This window comes from Acipenser ruthenus, chromosome 3 (genome assembly GCF_902713425.1).
Source record: "Acipenser ruthenus chromosome 3, fAciRut3.2 maternal haplotype, whole genome shotgun sequence".
Lineage (NCBI taxonomy): Eukaryota > Metazoa > Chordata > Actinopteri > Acipenseriformes > Acipenseridae > Acipenser > Acipenser ruthenus.
The window spans coordinates 14,514,819-14,535,517 of NC_081191.1; the positions used below are offsets into that span (position 1 = coordinate 14,514,819).

General features: G+C 37.0%; 1 protein-coding gene across 7 annotated transcripts in view; it reads right to left on the reverse strand.

The window, feature by feature from the left end:
• Positions 1-347: 347 nt before the first annotated feature.
• The window catches only part of LOC117394912 (protein CBFA2T1-like), a 61,487-nt gene continuing 41,135 nt past the window's right edge, over positions 348-20,699 (reverse strand). For 6 of the 7 annotated variants that reach the window (XM_059012591.1, XM_033993635.3, XM_059012592.1 and 3 more), the window contains exons 3-11: positions 20,053-20,282; positions 18,685-18,774; positions 15,862-16,043; positions 13,661-13,911; positions 12,124-12,218; positions 10,455-10,656; positions 9,649-9,717; positions 7,268-7,458; positions 348-4,622 (exon numbers count right to left, since the gene is read on the reverse strand). In XM_059012591.1, the coding sequence (XP_058868574.1) occupies positions 4,323-4,622; positions 7,268-7,458; positions 9,649-9,717; positions 10,455-10,656; positions 12,124-12,218; positions 13,661-13,911; positions 15,862-16,043; positions 18,685-18,774; positions 20,053-20,282 (1,610 nt within the window). In that variant the 3' untranslated portion in view covers positions 348-4,322. The remainder of the gene's footprint in view (positions 4,623-7,267; positions 7,459-9,648; positions 9,718-10,454; positions 10,657-12,123; positions 12,219-13,660; positions 13,912-15,861; positions 16,044-18,684; positions 18,775-20,052; positions 20,283-20,699) is intronic. The other variant, XM_033993636.3, reaches the window with a different exon arrangement.

Sequence of the window (20,699 nt, forward strand, 5' to 3'; positions counted from 1 at the left end):
CTGATTTGTTTAACCACGATGGTAAGCTATGGTAACATGTTATGACATACGTGATCATTTTTATTTTCCTACACTGCAGGTTGAAACGAGATCAGATAAAATGTACTGCCACATGTGTTATATAAATAAATTAGATTTTTTTTTATGAAAAAGAATCCTATTGTAAATGTGCAGTCATTTTGCATTCTCCCATGCCTTGCCCAAGTTGATGACATATGTTTTACAATACATACAGTGTCTTTACTTTGCTATGCTTGCCCCATGATACACTGCAATCTTGTCTTGCTTGTAAATCAAACCAGCTGAGGGAATGCACGGAACAAAGAACAAGAGACAATGTCAGTGAATACAGATATTAACATTTTTATTACACAGTAAGGAATACAACAATACCTGAATCATACTTTAAAAGATTCACAGGTTGACAGACTATACATTACAGTCCAACTAAAGAAAAGAAAAGAATAAACAAGAAACCACAGTTCCGACATAGTAGACTTTAAAAGCTCAAGAGTATGCTGACAAAAGCATGATGAATAGACCCCCCCAGTGTTAGTCTACCATTAACTTGTGGTACATGTCTGAATTAAGTATTGCACAACAACTTCCGTTTATTAATTTTTTTATTTTTTACAATTAAGTCGCAGAACCAAACAATGTACTTTAATCTATATTTCAACAGCCTCCAGTTTGCATGTGTCTTGTTTATTTTGATACTTCTACAAACTTTTTTTTTGTCCCCCAAAGTATTCCAGACATAGGCATGCTTTAATTAACCAGCCTTTGTTTTTTTATATATTATTGTATTTATTTTTGTAATTAATTCCCATGACATGCACCTACGCAACAAAGACAGGCGGCCCTGTAACAAGCACGTCTCACAACAGAAAGACATAAAGAGGAGAGAGAGAACGAGAGAGAGATAAGATGCCCTATTCGTATCAGCGACCGCTGTTTTGATTGTATCAAATGATGTTGACTTTTTCTTGTTGAATTTCTTAAATGTGTGTTTACCTACACATTATACTTTTCAAATAATCTGTATATAAGTGACAAGCATAAAAGAAAGTAACAAAAGTTTTTTTTTTCTTCTTTAGGTTTATGAGGTCTGCATTGTTACCAAGTAGTGATATGGTTTTGCAGCTGTATGAGCTTTTACTTTTGGTATCCTGTTCTCTTGTGCCCATTTGGTTTGACTAGACCAGTATCTTGTTCTGGTGCAATATACATGCTGTCAGAGGTAGAGCGAAACGTTTTGCCACTGAGGAGGCTGTAGCAAAACATAAGAGGAGAGGAGGAGGAGGAGGAGATGAGGAGAGGAGAGAAGAGAAGGAGGAGAGGAGAGGAGGAAGGGAGGAGAGGAGAGGAGATAGAGCTCAAAGAGTCAGTTTCTATTTGTATTTATTTATTATTTATTTGTTTTAGCCAGGGTGCCCTGAATTGAAGTAACATGATGCACTAATTCTTTATTTTAAGTATACAATATACTAGTGTTAAAATAGCATTGCCGTTTCACATAAAATCACAGCTTCTGAGACATAAATGGGTGTCAGACACCTTTTTGGATTGCATAACCCTTTACAGTCTGGAACATAGGCTCAGGAACGTGAGGAACATGAAAGTCGTCCTACAAATCAGACTGCCCATCGCCAGTCAATTGTATTGAGGTCAATGACTTGTCTCTTAGCACCATGGTTTTAAGAAGACCTTATAGAACATATGGTTATGTGCTTGTTAACTACTGACTCCTTTCTACTTAGGTACTATGTTCCAATATCCAGTCTTTTTTTAATTTTTTACATTACATTTCAGCCTTATAAGTCAATAGTTACATTTTGCTTTGGGAGGTAAAACCACAAGATAAATCCTAGATTTGAAGGCGCATTTTCAGTATGTGGATATAAAACTGGGGAGTGGTTCCCCTTTGTCTGCATCAAAACCATCCATGTTAAACAGTTAAGAGTGAGTAGGGGGGCTTTGGTTGACAGACACAAAGCTATTTATTTATAAAGGTTATTTCATTGACTGATAAAGAAAGAAAGACACACTCTCTTGTGATGTATTTATCTCTCTATGGCCTGTATTAGAGTGTGGTGACATCAACCCAAATGACGTCACGATACCACATATGTATTTCCATTCAATAGCCAATTTGTAGAATACATGTGCCGTTGTCAAGAATGGCCCTCCAAAATTACCATCGGCCAGGAATTGTTTTTAAAAACAAATTAAAGCATTGGAAACAACATTCTTGTCAGACAGTGGCATTTTGGATGTTTTTCTTTGTTACAACAACGTTATTGACTGGAGTCTGAATTTGGAAATTATTGCTTGTTTGAGAACCTTTTTATACTTCTAAAAGGAGTGACAGCACCCTTATACTGGGCCATTGTCCCAAGCTATTGAGTAGTTCTGGTCTGGGTTCTGGACAGCAAAGGGTTAACTGGTTTATGACCACTGGTTCACATGCTCAAACTGGTTAACCTGATGACCATTTGGAGAAAAAACTATTCTGGTACTTTATGGAGTCTTCTTCTTCTTCTTCTTCTTCTTCTTCTTCTTCTTCTTCTTCTTCATAAAATCAGATTTTGGTCCTTCTGATCTGTCTTTGGCTGACTTCCCTTGTTTGTAGTAATACTGTATAACCTGGCATTCAGCAGTGTTAAAGCTGTCAATCTACACCTCAGCATTTGGAGCGTTATTTTATAATTTTTTTTATTATTATAATTTTTTTTTTTTGTAAAAACAGCAATACTTAACAACCTTGCAGCGATATGCATGCACTGTCCTTCATTTTGTTGTTGTTGTTAAAAGATATGAAGTCGTTATATGATTATGAAAACTTCACTAACGTTAGCGAGAAAATAAAAACATTTACAGCTATTCTAAAACTACAGATAAAAATCTGTGAAAATGGCTCTAGCACACTTAATAAAGAGTTTGCCAAAAGAAGCATGCCTGGGGAGTCTTTGTGACAGTGCAAAATACATTTATGTACATCCCCTTGTACAAAACATCAATATGTTAGCATTCCGTGGAGCATGCTAGTTCTCAGAAAAGATCCTAACAGAGTGAAATAGCAGCTCAGAGAGATAGCTTTTTTTTCTTTTCTTGAAAACCGCGAAAAAAAAATGTTCCCATTGTTTCTTTTTGAGCTACTAGAGAAATATCACTAATACATACAAATATAAAAGCAGCATAGAAAGATTACAGTTTTCTTTTTCAACAACTAGGAATAAAGAGACTAAAGTGATTGGCATGGTTAAACTACAATGCATCTTCACATTTGTCCAACACATTCACAAGAAATCACCATTGGGAACCTCACAGGACAGAAGTGTTTTACACCAAGAAAACTACTAGTATGAGGACGGGAGAAACATGAAAGGGCCAGAATTGAAGCCATTGTGGTTTTATTTACCTTCTATTTTTATTTGACGTTGTTTAAATGAGCAGGAACTGACCTGATTGCCTTACTGTGTGGATCGTTTTTAAAGTGAAGCAATGCTGTTGAGTAATAAGCAGCAGCTGGCTGATATGAAAGCTGGAGAACAATGGTGTGTTCCTTATTTATTTATTTTATTTTTATTTTTTTTTCTTAAAAGGAAGCGTCTTTTTTTTTTTTAATTATGGCATGTTTTCCCCTTTGCTGCTGCTTCTTCTTTCATACGTTCCACTGCAGAACAGATTTAATTTTTCATTCCGTTAACATGGATATTATTATATTTCTTTCAGAAGTTACAAAAAAAGGATGAACATCTGTGTTTCTTTCCAATCTGCTGCTCATGTGTGCGTTTCATTGCGGGTCTTCAAAGTTCAGTCAGTAACCCATGTATTCCATTCATCTTCTAGTTAGAATGTCTACGCTCTATCCAACGCTCATGCCCTTGAGGGTTTTTTCTCTCTTTTTTCCATCATTGTTACAAAGAACAAGGTGTCCCTTTCTCATATTTGAATATTAGCATTTTTGCTTTCAACAGCCACTAGCAATCCCTTGGTTTGCTGTTTGGTAAAGCATCTGTTAATGAGGTCATCTAGTTTAAAATCCCAGCTACTGGAAAAATAACAGAGGGGAGGAAGTCAAATTTACTCTTTTGTTATTCTCTGCTGTCTTTTCAGTTTTTAACAGAAAAAAAATCTTTGTGTTTTTCATCATGATAAGTCAATATGACCTGTTACTGGCCTTCTGTGTTTCACTACTACTTGAGGATACGTTCCTTCTTTTTGCAGTATAATAGTTTATAATCTTTGAGCATACGAGGACATGTGTGTTTGTTTGTTTGTTTGTTTTTATTTTGTTTTCTTAATATTCTCTCCTTGTCTTAGCGCGTGGTGGGTTCTATGGCAGAGGGAGTGCCTGGGGTTGTTGATCTGGGAGTGGTGGCTGGAGGCGTGCTGACCGGACTCCCTGCTCCACTGCAGGGTGTTGCTGAGGAGCTGGCTGCTGCTGCTGGAGTCTCTCCCTGCTGCTGCTGCTGCTGCTGCTGCTGGGCCTGAAGGGTCTGCCCACACACATGGTGGTGCTTTTCCCAGTCCTTGTGCTGACAGAAAGAGCCGCAGTATCTTGCTGTGTTACAGCCGCTACAAGTTTCGCTGGCCTTGCGCCCACAGTTCCAGCAACTCTGCAAAAATAAATAAATAAATAGTGGCTCAGTTGAAACATTTTCTGATGGTATATTTTTATCAAAAAATATAAAAAACATAAGTAAACAAGAGGCAACTGGTTTATACAGGGGTCAAGAAAAAAGTATATAAAACACATTCATTTTTTAAAACAAACAAATGCAGATTTTCTACAGTGCTGTTAAAAAAAAACAAGAACTGTGTACTTTCAAAAGCATATGGCTGAATTGTGAAGACAAATAATTAAAACTACTTGTCCTAGACAGACCTACAGAACAAATCTTTTTTTATTTGTATATTTTTATTCAACTGCATATCAGCTAACTAACAATGTATGTAGGCAGTAATACAAACATTAGCTGGTCTGGATGTGACACTTTAGTTTTAGATAATTATATTCCTGCTCATTTACAAAATAGCAACTAAGTTTATTTCCTTCTTAACAGATCCCTTCTGGGCCTCCACATATTATTTAGTCAATAGGCCCTCTGTAGCTGTAGTAGTTAAAAGTTAACTGCTCTGGGAAAGCCCCAAAACAGGAAAGGGGGAAACAGCGCTTATAAACAGGTACTGAAACAATATTTGAGTGTCTTGCTGATTGGTCAAATACATTATCAATAATCGCAATAACAAATGACAGTCAAATAAACCCTATTCTCATATTTTTTAGCAAACTGATTAAACACACAGGCGGAATGGAATGATTAGAAGTGTCTGTTCCTGTCCTTTAAATTGCTACTGCTAACAGCAAATTAGCAATCTAGGGGTTTAACTTTAGGAGAACACTGCTTTTTATACATAACTTAAGATTTTGGAGAAAAAATAAGCCTATAAAAACAGTACCATAGCTGAAATGGAGCTCTGTACAAATAAAACCCTTTGCTCTACTATTTTTTTTTTTTTCTCCAGAACTGACAATAAAGTTTCGTGGCAACTAGATTTGTTTCACATTTATCCCACATTAATTATTAAATGTTTATTCACATAGCACAAATATAAAAGTCTCTGCCTCTGTCTCACTCAGTGTTCTGTCAAAGACATTTTTTGGTTGTTATCCGAGTAACAATCCCATCTTCCTGTTGCTGTTGTCTGTGCCTATTTGACTGACAATGGAGGCGTTGAGTTGACCATGAGTATACATGACAAACGTGAGCCGTCTCAGGGACTGCTGCGCTCTCAGCAGACCGAAAAGCTGACCAAAGCCACCACAGAGCCCCCTCTGGAGCATGCCACTTTTAGGACGGCTGGACCTGGACACTACAAAAAAAAAAAAAAAAGACCTGAGCCGTCTCAGAGTCGGCTTAGGTCTTTTTTGGCTAGTATATTAGTCTTCTATTTCTATTCCAACTTTTAAATGGTCGTAATACAGTTTGCAATCTTCCATATTGACTGTGTCTGCTATACCCAGTCAGCACTTCATCATACAAGGTCTGTAATGACTTCTAATTAGAGACACAGCTTTTCACTGAGCACCTAATGACCCTCTGAAGATGCTAACAGCCACAGAAAAAAATACCTTTAAAACAAGTCACCACAGGTTTTGTTTCTTATTCTCATTAGCTTCAGAACATCTCAGAAGTCCATCATTGCTTCTGGACAATATTGTTTTTCTGATCTTTTATTTTTGACAGTGGTCTGTTCCGACAAAACATTTTAAGTTTACGTCTTGGGGTCCATTCAAGTGATCTAAACAGAGGTGGAACTAAATACAGCCACTGAGATAATTACAGTTTGTCAACCAAATTATCAAACTGAAACATCTAACAGTGAGTCTGCTATGTAAAAAGGGTCCTATTTAGTGATTTGAGTTCCACCGCTGTTTAGATCAACTGCAGTGACCATTTTATTACAGGAAACACCATCTGAACCATACAATTGCGTTTAAGTCGGGCATATTAGACTATGCATGATTCTAAAACCACTAACACAGGAAGTGTATGGCCTTAGGAAATACTGCTATTTAAATAAAACATTTTGTGGCAGGAACAAAGATAATCACCTGAATTACAGTTTGAAAAAGTAAACGATAAATTAAATAAAAGTCCTTACTCATGACAATTAAAGAAAGATTAAAGCATTTGATGGGCAAATATTAAGGCTACTGACATGTGATAAAATTATACAAGATACAAGATACATTCCAGTGTACCGGACAGGAACCATATTCACTTTGTTTACTTAGACACTGATAGTCCATGGTTGTTTGGAAGACTCAGATCACATATTCCACTGATGTGACTGTACATTTAAAAAAAAGTAAAGTGAGTATTTTTTCGAATGTAATTAGTCTGAATAAGATTTATGGTTTCTTCCACAATTATAATGAATTACTCAAAGTACTTGGTCAAGTAAACACTATCTGTGTTTGCATAATCTCTGCGCTTGTCTGCCTAAGACTTTTTTGAATACTATATGGAAATTCAGGCATATAACAGAAACAGAATATTATGAAAAGTTATTCAGAATACTCATATTCAGAATACTGAAGTATTCAGAATGCTTTTGCCAGGAAAACATAGGGAGTGTAACACAAAGTCTGGCTATAACACTCAGTGGGGCTCCTGAGCATAGCCTTTCTAAGAGGGCAATTTAGGATTGATTGAGAATGCCTGTCTCAGAAGTGAGTGCAAGAGGGGAGCCCGACCTCGCTGGAGTCCTCCTGCTGGTGAATGACGCTCAGCGCATCCTCTGCGGCCTGTCGCTTGGCCTCGGCGACGGTGCGTTCCATTTTCACCCTCTCTGTGCTGATCATCTCGTGGGCTTTCCGCTCAGCTTCGGACACGGCCTTCTGCAGCTCCGACACCGCCTGCCGCTTCACCTCATTCACCGCCTCCTCTGAAAACCATTGTGGGGAAATCATTTAGTGTCAAAGCAGGAATTATGGATTAAAGTGACAGGAGAGTGTAAAAAAAATAAATAAATACAATTTGTGACTTTTGTTACAAGGTAACTACAGTACACTCATTAACAAAGGCAACTACTCCTCCTGAATTAGTTTATCCATAATAAATTCCTCTTTTATTCAGAGTAAAATGACGATGATTAATTGAAAACTGAATAAACGGTACTTATTAACTTGGCAAATCCAGCACCAATTAACACCCTATTAAAACTAATTGCAGTGTGTTTTAATTAAGTGTTTGAACCTAATTGTTTAATCCACTTAAAAAGTTCCTTAATTAAATGTGCTGTTCAATTAAAATGTGCATTTCGAATACAAAATAAAAACAACAAAAAAAACTTATACTGTAGATGCAAACTAATATATATATATATATATATATATATATATATATATATATATATATATATATATATATATATATATATATATATATATATTTTTTTTTTTTTGAAAAAGATCCCTCATACAAGAAAGATTTATCGGGAATAAACAGAATTTTTTACATCCTTTAGATTTTTTGGTTTTGTTTCGCTTGAATTAAAACAAAATCACAGACACAATTTATCAATTGATTTTCACCAGAGGAACTTTATACCCTTGAATTGGGCGACTCGTCTCAATTTTACTTTGAATATTCAAGGTGAATTAAAATTCCATCTAAGTGGCAACACAGGACAATAATTTTTAGCTTACGATCAAAGCTGCAGCTTGACTAATTGTATATGTAAATCAGGCAATTTATATTTAAATGATGCATTTCTATTCTAGTCCCAAGGGCACATGCAGATCAGTAAAGAGAATTGGTAGGACATTTTGCAAGGTGCTTGAATATTTATTACCAACTGCAAACATTCACCAATTACTTGAAAAATACACCTGCATGTAGAGACAGATACATACAGAGTCTGGTTTTTATTACCAATTTTATGAAACTGAAAAGTAGTCTAAATTAAGGCTTATCTTCATTTAGGATTAATAATATTTGACTAAAGCCGACACCTTGTTATATAGCTTACATTCTCTAGAGTAAAGACATTTTGTTTTACAATTTGTAGATAAAGTGGCAGGGCAACGTGATATCTTTCTGAATCTAAAGTGTCATCCATTATGAACCTAGATGTGGGTCAGCTGTCATGACAACATGATTTAAGCTATGGTGTTGTATTCCCAGGGTTGCTTTTGGTTTTATATGATGTCTAGAGGCCCATTGCTGGTTTGCAGAATTGATGAAGTCTGATAAAGTGCTTATTTTATACAGATGTGATCATACTGATTTTATTTGTAAATGACACCATGTGGCAGAAGTGCTGATAAATCATGACGTGATCCTGGAAGTGCATTATAATGTGCTGAAAGCACTTCTGTTTTGCTTTTTGCTTTTACTTGTTTTAAAATCGTCCAAGATACGTATTTTACTAAATTGGTAAGGCTTATCACATTTACAGTAAGATGCTATTTCATGGGATTCCAGCTGCAATGATATAGCAGAGTTGTTGTATTTTTAGGGACTGAATCATTCACACTGAATTGTAGTCTGATTCTGTAAATATATAATTAAACGAGGCCTTTAATTATATGTACAACATTTTGCATCACCCTGCAGAATTAACTAAGTTTGCTTTGAATGAAACCTGCTGAATAATGTTATGTTATCATTGAATGACATGACACTCTGTAGTTTTCCATATACTGAACGAAAAAACTGACAAATTGAAAGAATTGACATTTCAAAATCTAATATGAAATATGGCTCCCAGTAGACTTTTACAATATAATTTTGTAGTTTCTTTGATTACATGTTAAAATATCTAAATTATGTTCATATAGTTATTATTTTTTAAATGTCTCAATCCTAAAATTATAAATGATGCAAAACTATTGGCCATAGTTGTAGAATATGTATGTACAGTAATCTACAGATTAATAAGGAACAGTTTAATGTGTCCTGAGTAGTTTTTGCAAGTTTATACCATTTAACTAAAAGTTTCTTCAAGCTACACACTCAAAACTGCCAGAAAAATTCTATTCATTTGGCATTGCAACAGAGTGAATCCATTGTGACTTGCATTAATTGTGTTGTATACCCGTTCAAACACACCATGCACACATGTCATTCTCACCAGCTTTCTTCCAGATCTCTTCCGGCACATATCCAGAGGCAGGCCTGTGAAGGAGTTCCCGGTGAGCTTCTGAAAAAACATTCAAGAAACTGTTCAGAGCACATAGGTACAGTGACATGTATGACAGGAATCCTTATTAAAACATATCACAAATTCAAAACTGGAAAGATGTGAGCCAAAAGTCAGTTAGGGTGTCAGTTTTGAGAACAAACAGAGAAGCACAGAGAAAGTAGTGACTTACTTCCTAAGTGACTGTTAGGTTTTAAAAGCAATGGCTTATGAACTGAGTATTTTCAGCAAGCTGCGGTTTCACTGCCAGGCATTATAAGAAATAATCTATTTCATGATGGTGCATTTACATTGTAGGTTTGTGTTCAGAAAAGCAGGATCTGACTTTGACCCTTTTAAAAAAACAAAAAACAAAATAACACATTACATTTGCCTACATATTGACACAGTGTGCTAATTCCAATTCCAATGAAAGGAACTACAGTAATAACATTTGGCAACAGATGGTGCTGTATATTATTTTGAAAATCTTATTAGAAGTAAAGGCTTATTGCACATATTGCACATACCAAATACATTTAACATGACCAAGAAGAATAGAACTGTATTGTAAAGGGACAATCAAGTAAAAAAAAAGAAACAAAAAGAACTATGTGCGTTTCATTCATAGCTAGGACTAGGAGGGTACAGATCTATTTGGAGACTAAACATGGACACAATGACATCCGAAAACAATGGAGATTATCATTAATCTGAAAATTCTGTATTGACAGTCCTTTGAGCTGCTGTCCACGTACCTGGAAGTGAGGGGTCTGTGTTGACAGGGCTCTGTTGTCTGGAGTGGCTGGTGCTGGTGCTCGTCCCTTTCTTGAGGTCTTCAGCATCGCTGTACCGCCTGATCCAGTAATTGAGCTCCTCGCGGTCTGCCTCCTGACATCGCCGCAGGACTGTAAGAGAGCGTCTCGTCTTCTCTACCATGTCCATGATGCAGTTCAGCAGCTGAGGACAGAACAACGTCACAGAATGCTGAGCACTTGCGTGAAATGGTTCTGGTGACACAGGTAAGCGCTCTGGTCTCCTGTGAGAATGTGACCTGCACGCATGTATGTGCAATAGGTTGCAATGAATAAAGCTGCTTCTGCAACAAAGGGCTCCAGGGATAGCTGGGGTACCGATAAGAGTCACTTCTAAAATCTATCTCTCAAAACAACACAAAGGGGGGTGGGCGGTTATTGTATTGATTAGATGTAACTACTTCCACCCTTTAACTGTATTATTTCTTCTTATCTCGAAAGACAATACAAATACAGTAAATATCAAGTTTTATAAATGTGAAGGTAGTGGTTTTAAGATATGCCACTGTTTAGTTTATTAACATGCATCCCCATGAAGTGCTGCATTTAAAGAAGAAAACCCAAATAGATTTACTGAGATGATCTATTTTACTCAGTGGGTTAGTTTGTAAGTTAATGGGCCATAAGCAAAGGTCTTGTGCTGCTGATCAAATTAATATTAAAATGAATGTTAACCCCGAATCAGGACTGTTTAATATACATATTATTTAAGTTACCAGGAGGGACACAGTATTACTGTGCCACTTCAGGTAATCACAATGTCATCAAATTGGTTTGTAGATAGTATGCCACTGTTGTGACAGTCTGTGTGTGAGTGTGGATGGAAAGTGGGGAGTTGTAATGTCCCTCTGTAGTACAGCTTCCATTCATGCGTCTCCTCACAGCTGATCAAGAGCATCCACCAGCAGGACATTAGAGCTATTCCAATCGTACTTCTCCCAGCTGCACTGCATAGGGGGTCACAGCAGGGTGGCAGAGTTAAACTGGAAAAGTAACTGCTCTCTAAATATACATTGCATATCAGGTTTCATGCAGATGAATGGCTAAGCTTAAACAAATCTGACACACACACATGCACATCTTTCTGTTTGCATTATACTACACACTATTATGGTAAGGCTTATTATAAGCCTTAATTGCTGTCACTGGAAATTAATTCCTGGAAAAATGTTAGACATTTGTAACACGCAGTTTATATCAAACACCATGTCCAAAACATTGAAAAAAGAAACATTCCATTTGCTGGGCTACAGGTAATTTAGTTTTATGTAGATTATGTGACTGAGTGCTGCCAGTTATTGATGAATTGTAAACAATTCTCATATTATTTGAAATCATTGTTTGTCCATGTTGACAGTAAATTTTATTTTTAATATACTATAAGGACCTTTTACAAGTTCACTGTCTTTAATAAATACACTTTTTTATATGCAAGTCAGCGCATAGCAATATATAGTTACATATTTTGTATGCAGTCTAAATCTATAAAGTAAATCATGTAATGTAACTACCCTACTTAGTTTCACATGTATTAATCCAAACAGAGTTATAAACATACTTGTTTATCACATGCATAAAAATATATATTCTGAGAAATAAAATATGTTATTACTTTTCTTACATGGTCAAGGTGCTTCCACTCCTCTGCCCATTCTCTGTCTGTAAGCCGGTGATCAATCACTTCTTCTTGACGCGTGCCATGCATCCCTGTCAAGAATGGAAAAACGATTTTACTCACTCTAAGTCATTCGACTGGAAACCCTTTCTTCTCCTTCCATTATCCATCAAGTGAGTCATGATCGTCTCTGCATTTCTCATCACTTACACTAAACCCGACACTTCCATTCTTCAGTGAATACTTCTACTTTCCAGTTCTGTCTACAGGCAAGTCTCAGCCCATTACACTCACAAAGGGGCTGCCAAGTAATAATAAACATATATCATCAGGAAAATATATGCTCTCTACTTCTTCTTTTTTTTCTAAACCAAATATGTAGTCTATTATGAACTTCACAAATATGTACCTCCAGGCACCTCTGGAGTCAAACTGAAAGCAAGTGGGCAGCTTGGGCAACATTATTACCTGACTAGAAACAATGCAGTTTTCGCAACACAAGATCTGCCTACAATACACTACATTACCCAGCAGCTTAAAACTAAACTAAAACTCTCTTCATTTACCAAACAGCCACCCTGGCTGGCCCAATTATGTATTGATTATTCATTCAGTATTGATTATTATTTTGTGACTATTTTTCTTGCCTGCCCCCTCAAAGGACTTCTCTGACACTGTTGTCTTACAATAAGTGCAGTTACCAGGACAGGGCAGGTGGGACAGGAGCAGCTGGAAGTCTGCCCGTCCACCTCTATCCCTTCCCCCAGCTGCTGCATGTCAATGGCTGCTTCTCATTCAGCTGCTGCATGTCAATGGCTGCTTCTCATTCAGCTGCTGCATGTCAATGCCTGCTTCTCATTCAGCTGCTGCATGTCAATGGCTGCTTCTCATTCTGTTGCTGCAGGCACTTATACCTCACAGTCTGGTTTTATCGTTTGACAGGGAGTAACTCCACTCCCTATTAATAATGAACTGAGCTCAAACATTCAGGACCATTCAAGATGTTCAGCTATACTGCAGCAATAGAATGCAGAGAGTCATGGTCAACATTCTTTTTCATGGATGCCCCTAAACCACCAAGGTAGGTGTAGGCACTGAGTTTTCCTTGTACACTTCCAATTGACTTCTCTTGGGACCTAGCTTAAAGGTATTACAGCAGATGAAATAATTCTATAGCTCTTTCCAGACACTTCCCTTTGCTATGTAGATCTCATATGCACAGCTTGAAAGGCATACTTTACAGCAAACATTTTCATTAAAAAAAAATATTGTGTGCTATTCTAAATTAAAAGCAAGTCACTCAAGTGAAACGACCACAGTCCAAGACTACTGCAAACAGAGATTTCTGTAATGGAAATGGAAATCAAAACTACACATGTCTGACCTACAAAGGGAATGGACGTGCACAAAAGGTAAGAAGCATGTATTTTTTAAATCCGCTATAACCACTTCAAGGGGGGTGCATGGAAGGCATCTCCCTATTCCTGCTCATCGTAGTGTCTCTCATACTGGATATCTGTCCCCTGTTCCTTACCCAGAGGTCTGGTCCTGTCCCTGAGGTCCCTGTGGTTGGGATGCCTGTACGAGTCCCTGTAGTGATGAGCGATAGCCATGTCATCCAGACGGTAGTGCTGAGGTGGAGGCGGCGTGGGGTGAGGCAGACTGTTGGGCTGGTAGGATAAGCCGTTATTTGGACTGTACCGTTGGCTGGGGCTAATAGTGCAGGGCCGCTTGCTGGGATGCTCTGAGTGCAAAGGCTCTCGATCAAAGCCATTCTCTTTGGTTCTGCATGAAAAGAATGATTTAAAGGAATTTAACACACGCTCCCTGTTGAGCAAAACATTAATAAATGTTCTGGACTGTGCTGCCGGTCTTAAGCAAACAGTTGACCTTGCTTTTCATATTGTTATACATCACTCTCCTTCTTAACTGTTGTATCTCTCTTGACCTTGTGTAATGAATAATAAAACAGTATCTGTGTCTGTAAAAGTATGTATGCCAGAGACAGCCTTATTTGAAGTAATGTAACAGTATTTGGACACACTACTGTTTAGATATTTAAAACGGGTCGCCACTGTGTTATAACATGTGTTTGCTGAATTTAGTAAAAAAAAGACAATATATTGTTTAGGTCAGGAATATTCATCTCCCCAATACTGCATGGGATTTCTTCTTGGATGATATAAATGAAGACTTCCATCAACTTAAAAGTTCCCTGCAGTGCCGAATACATGGACCCTAATCCTCCAAGGACTAACATTATATATATATTCATGTATAGTTACTGTGGAAGGTAGAACTTAACAAGTATAGCAAGGTACTACCAAGCTGAAACTATTGCACTGTGTCTACATTTTGTACATTGCAATGGATTTAAATTGAAGCTGTGTGCTTTGTTCAGTTTCAGCATTTAAACCCAGTTGTCACGTTTCAGTGAAAAAGTATGCCAGCTCTGCTGACATCCCCGGGATTCAAAACTAGTACCAACAGCGCACCACTTGGACTTTCCATAAACAAGCAGCTGTAAAACGCTGCTCTGTTCCAAATGTCACGTTTTTCACTGTTTTAATGACGGATGGTTCCCAATGTTATTACAGAAACAGATTGAACTTTTTAATGAGCCATTTTAATAGACTTGAAATCTCACTGTGACTGCTCATCCATAGCAGGCCATATGTACCAAAATACTCCCCCCCAAAAAAGAATATCTGAATTTTTTCTTATTAAGAAGTAAAATAACGAAAGACATTTATTATTATTATTATTATTATTATTATTATTATTATTATTATTATTATTATTATTATTATTTATTATTATTATTATTAATATTTTTTACATTGTCTGGCTTATTTTGTAGAGTGCTTCATTTTCTGCCATCTATATCCCCAGGCTCCAAGGTACAGTACATTGAACCAAGATTTTCAAAACATAAATTAGAACGTGGAACACAAATTTCCCAGAAACAGAAAGTCTGTTTTTCTTTCTTCCCCGTACTCACATTGTTATTTGTGTCAGAGTTTACTAAATAAGCAATGAAGTGTAACTTTGGGCTTTTATAGTGCATGTGGTTATATCAAGAGTAAACAATGTATTCTACAGTTATTCCACATAGCTCACTTAAACTTGGAACAAAGTCAGCAGAGCACTCAGGCACAGCATCTCACCAGCAGCCCTAATAACAAATCTAAACTTTCCAGCCTTCACATCTAAAATCTAGAGCTAATGATTCACCTGTCATTTACAGACATGGACACAATGGTAACCCTTCATAATGTGGCATACCAGAAAATGTATTAAATTACCTTTTAATTGATGATCTGTATCTTTACATAGGTGTGCAATCAAGAATAACCTTTCTGTCTTTCTTTGGGATTAATTTGCTCTGTCAAAAGCAAGATCCTCCTACCCAAACAAAACTACTAATGTATAGTATATTCACAAAACAAGAGCCTCTTACACAAACACACCAACTAACTTATAGTACATTCACAAAACCCAAACCCTTATACAGACGTGCCTTGTAAAAAAACAAAACAAACAACAACAAAAAGAACAAAACAACAACAATATACTATGACAAATCACTCAAAAGACAAATAACACACTTTTACTTCCATTGTGTTTAATATTGAGGCAGCAGAACATGATAGACTTCAATGGACTTGAGGGTTTGTCTGAGATGCGGTAGGCAGTGTGGGGGTTGGGGATTAAAATCTAGGGCAACAAAGTCACCTATCAGGTGTTCTCCTTTTGCCGTTTTCGTTGACGTCCAGCAGCAGATCGGAGGAGTCGACAGGTGAGGTGGTGCTGGTGTCGAGCAGCAGCTGCTCGTGCTGAGCGAGGTACTGGGCCGGGTTCTGCTTGGCCAGCCTTGCGCAGTGCAGGAGCTCCCGCTGAAGTAGAGGCAGGTTGGCCTGGGAGGAGAAGCGTGACACAAACACGAACCAATGAGGAACTGCTGGCAAAACATTCTACTCTTTCTGCCCAGCTACAAGACTCTAGAGCCTTTTCAATAATTAAAGCATCAATGTGGGGTATGTTTTTGAGGCCTAGTGAACACGAGTAGGTTGTATTCACTGTCTTTGCCTTGGCCTAGAATTAAGCTGTGAAACACAAGTGTTGTTTAAATGCACTGAAGATGCGTTCAACTGAAAAAATAACTACAATCTACATTTTAAGTGTTGATTAATTCTCTAGAAGTGCAGAAATGCAATTAAATGAAGAATACCGCTGGTAACATAATTGGCTGTTACTGCCCAGTTACAGGGCACAAGACTTCCATGATGGCCTGTTCCTTTGTTTATTTGGTTTATTGGAAAATAAAGCTACTGGTCAGTATCTCACTGCAGTAAAAGTGCATTAGGTTGGAAGTACTGTTATAGTACAGTTCCAGTTTGATTAACTTAAGTTACAATGTAATCACAGTGATATTAAATTGCAGATACAGTGAAGATAGTGCAGCAATTGTCCACCTACACACTTCAGTATTTGTTCCAATTGAAAATGACTTGGGTAGAGGTAGTATCTTCACATAAGATACTACCTCTTCTCAATGCTACTTTAGAGGCTGGGGCCTGCTGTCCAGTATAGTAATGTGTGACACAACCGAGAGGAAAAAAATATATGTGTAACTAACCAACAGTGCTTATGAACGGCCTTGCTAATGGCCCCTTAATGTTTTATGATGGTCATTACAGTACACCTAGTTACACAGCATGGGGTTTACTACTTGTCTTTTTAAAAATAAAATTTACAAAATATCAAAAAGAGTCCTAGCATAACACAATTGCACAAAACAACCACAATACATTTTTTTTTTTTTAATACGGCACATGTTTTGTAATTGCATGTAAATAACTGGCACATCTTAAGCTAAGGAAACAGCTTTAATCTAGTAATCTCAATGCAAAGCATTCCTGAAGTGAGCATTAGAAAAATGTAATCACATGCTCAACATCTTGCATACAGATGTTTTAGGAAGCGCCTATGTAATCTTTACCACTGACAACATTTTTCTGTCATTTAATTTATAAAAGGAGGAAAAATATATGTCAAAACAAAACAAATACAAAAAACAGGCCCACTAGGCATTGATAAAAGCAGTTCTCCTGTAGCTGTTTTTATTAAGCCATGTAAAAACACATCTTGGAGCTGTTAAAATGTCAGTTTCTGCGTTTTGAGATAACATTCAATAAGCATTGAAATTCCAAACTTGCTTCCAAACTGTTTAAAAAGCGCAGATTCTGCACACAAAAGCTGAACAATTGGCACAAGATAAACGATTGTTAACAATCTGGTTTGTTGTTGGTTTTTTTCTTTTTCAGAGGTTATGCCTTGAAGCCAGACTTTCTTGTATTGATGATAAAGAATGACAAGCTTTCAGAATATCGATTTAAATGTATCGACTCTTTAAACAGGCTCTTCAAATTAAAAAAAAAAAATATATATGGTAATACAAAGCAATTTTGTTTGCTTCAATTCTGGTGCTAGAATAGGTCATTAGAATGGTGTCTAATATCCTTCCAGTAAATGTTTTTCCATAAATGCAAAATAGAAGAGAGGGTCTGTGGGTTACATTAGCCTAATGAAAACAAGCCTATAATGCATATTGTTACAGCTGCGTTTGAATGCACTTAAGATCCACGTTCCCACAACCATATGGTATTTGTCATTAACGTCCCCTTTGAGGAAAAGCCCTAAAATTAGAAGAAAAAAAAGTCACATCTTTGATTGCCAACCATCTCAACTAAATGATATGATAACCATATGGCGTGCAACACTGAAAGAAAGGTGTCCTTGAATGCTTCTTAGGCTCTCCCCGACTGCCAGCTTGACCCTAAAGGGAGCCATTTTCACAGTGCAAGGAAGACAGCTAGTTTCAGTAAGGAAACAGAGACTGGATGATGACAATAGCAAACACTGTTCTCCTCAGTTAGCTCCAGACAGAAATATTATCATGTGCACTGTTGTGATAACTCTTAGCAATAAGCAGGATAGAGTAGTAATCACCTGTAATTTATTTATTGCTTTTATGATTTTGAGGTCACTTTGTTGCTTTCATCAACATATCTACTGTAGGTGAATTTAGGAATAAGGTGCAGTCATAGTCCCCTGCAAGGAAACAATAGTAGGTGCAAACTTTATTTCAGTGGCTGTTGTGATGCGTTTCTGAGGAACGAAACTACCATAATTCATTTAACTTTGTGTTTCGATTCAAACAAGATCCCAATTGGTGACCCAATGTTTTCAAATCTGAGGAAACTGTTTCTTGCCTGTACAGTTATACTGTACCTTGAACAAAACTGGACACAATGGTTCAGTAATTTCGGATTATAAAAATCCAACAACAATGAAAAATAAAAGCACATTAAATGAGAAATTCAAAGCCACTTGACCCACAAGTTCATGTATCCATTAAAGTGCTACACAGTTCAGCTTACTTATTTCTCCCATTTCACTCTCATGAAGAAAAAAAAAATCAAAAGAAACATGCACATCTGTGACTTAGGTACAGCGCTGTTTAAATAGTTTCCAGACCAGTGAGTTGTGCAATACCTTCAGAAATGGGACGACAAACGGTCGCAGTGGGAAATTCGTAGCTTCTTGCAGTTTGGAATGAAATTCTTCTATGGTTAAGGTAGAGTTCTATAAAAAAAAATACATACATACATAAATACATATGAAAAACATTCTATGACTGTTATAATGGCATTAGTGATTGGAAGCTAAATCATATCCTGTAGCATGATTGAGAATGTAGGACCCTTAATAGTGAACATATGTGATGCTGTGTGAAGTACATTTCCTCCTTTCTCTTGGGTATACACATATTCAATACATCCCATAACATTGCCTAGAGAGGGAAAATGTGCATCAAAATAAATTAATCTGTAACAGGGCCTGGTATTTAACTATGTTACTAAATTTGTACAGAACAAAAAAATAAATATACTTATGCGTTTAACTGGTTTTTTTTTGGGGGGGGGGGGGGGGGGGATTTACTGTTACATTTTGTATAGTATGCACTCTAATTTAAAACCAAATCTGTATCTTAGACTAGTTTATCAGTTTAACCACATAAGAACAGTATGGGATGCTTATTTAAAAATATATACACAATTAAAAGGGACAATATAAAACAAACAAACAAAAAAAAAAAAAAACACAACACATTGCCTTATTTCCCAAACCTAAATTTTGTTACGTTACCCTTACATCTGTTCGCACAGATTGCAGAAGTTTATTGTGACAGCTAGGAATTCTCCTGAGCTTTTCTTTAGGATTGCAAGCTCTAATTAAGTGTGTCATGCTTTTTTAATAAAGGAAGGAAAACTGAGAATTAGGGAGGGCGAAGGAAACACTAGATTGGCAATAAAGGAAATCAAAAGGACATACTGAAAATTAGTCTCTGGATATTACAATAAAAACAAAAACTACTTGGTATACTCAAGGAGGGAAAAAATGGCTCTGGGTGGCAATTGTCATGTCTTGTAAAGACAGCGTCTGGCCATTATGACGATCGCTACCTAAACGTCCTGTCCTGTCTACCCCTGGAACCCTACAATACTGTATACTATTACTAACAATAACTATTCCTTCAGCTGGAAGACGAAACAGTAGTTCTGACATGTGTATACACTTACTATATAACAAAAGAAATTCCATTTACAAAGGATCCTTAGCATGTGTTCTGGAAACCGAACACTTACTAGTACTATTTAGATGTTAAAGACATGGAGAAGGACTTACGGTCAAAATGCTTGTCAATGTCTTTCAATATTTCTACGTATTCTACTATCGAGTGTTTTATACTAAATGCATTTATTTGTGCTTATCTTTAAAACACTCTTCATAAGAGTAGCACTATTACAAGTACTTAAAATAAACAGAGTTTTTTTTTTTTATTATTTTGTATTGACTTACCACAAGCCCTAGCACTAATGTGCGCACCCTTTCTCCGATTTCGGGTGAAATGTCGTTGCCAAACTGCTGCAGTGTGGTGAGGAACCTCTTGAGTTTACTGAGCTGCCGTGCTCCACAGGCAGGTGGCAACTGCTGATTGGCTAATGATGAGGAGGGACCATTGCTAAAGCCATTAGGCGGAGACGGAGCTCCGTTTAATGCTGTGGGTGAGTGGCTGGTGCCATTGGTCACTGTGCAAATTAAAAGAAAAGGACATTATTTCTACAGCAGTGGAAACATATCTTAATGGCCACAAAACATCATATTACAGCACATGTACAAGCTACTATAAACAAAATTGGTAAATATTTTACATACAGTATTTAGGTACCCCGGTCTGACATATTTTCTGTTTAAACGAGATTCTACGGTAGTGCTGATAAATGGTGAGGGACAAAGCATTAGACTTGGTTAAACAAAGGAATGAGAGGTGCCTTGAGAGCTCAGACAGAGGTGCCTTGAGAGGTAATTGTTCTAATGCATCTCAATCTCGATCCTCCCTGGTTTTATGATGTTGGCTAATGCTACCAACTTCCAAAACTCGTCACAATGGTGTTAAGTTTTGCGGGATGGGATGGCACAGGAGTGAAGCTCACGGGAACGGGCGG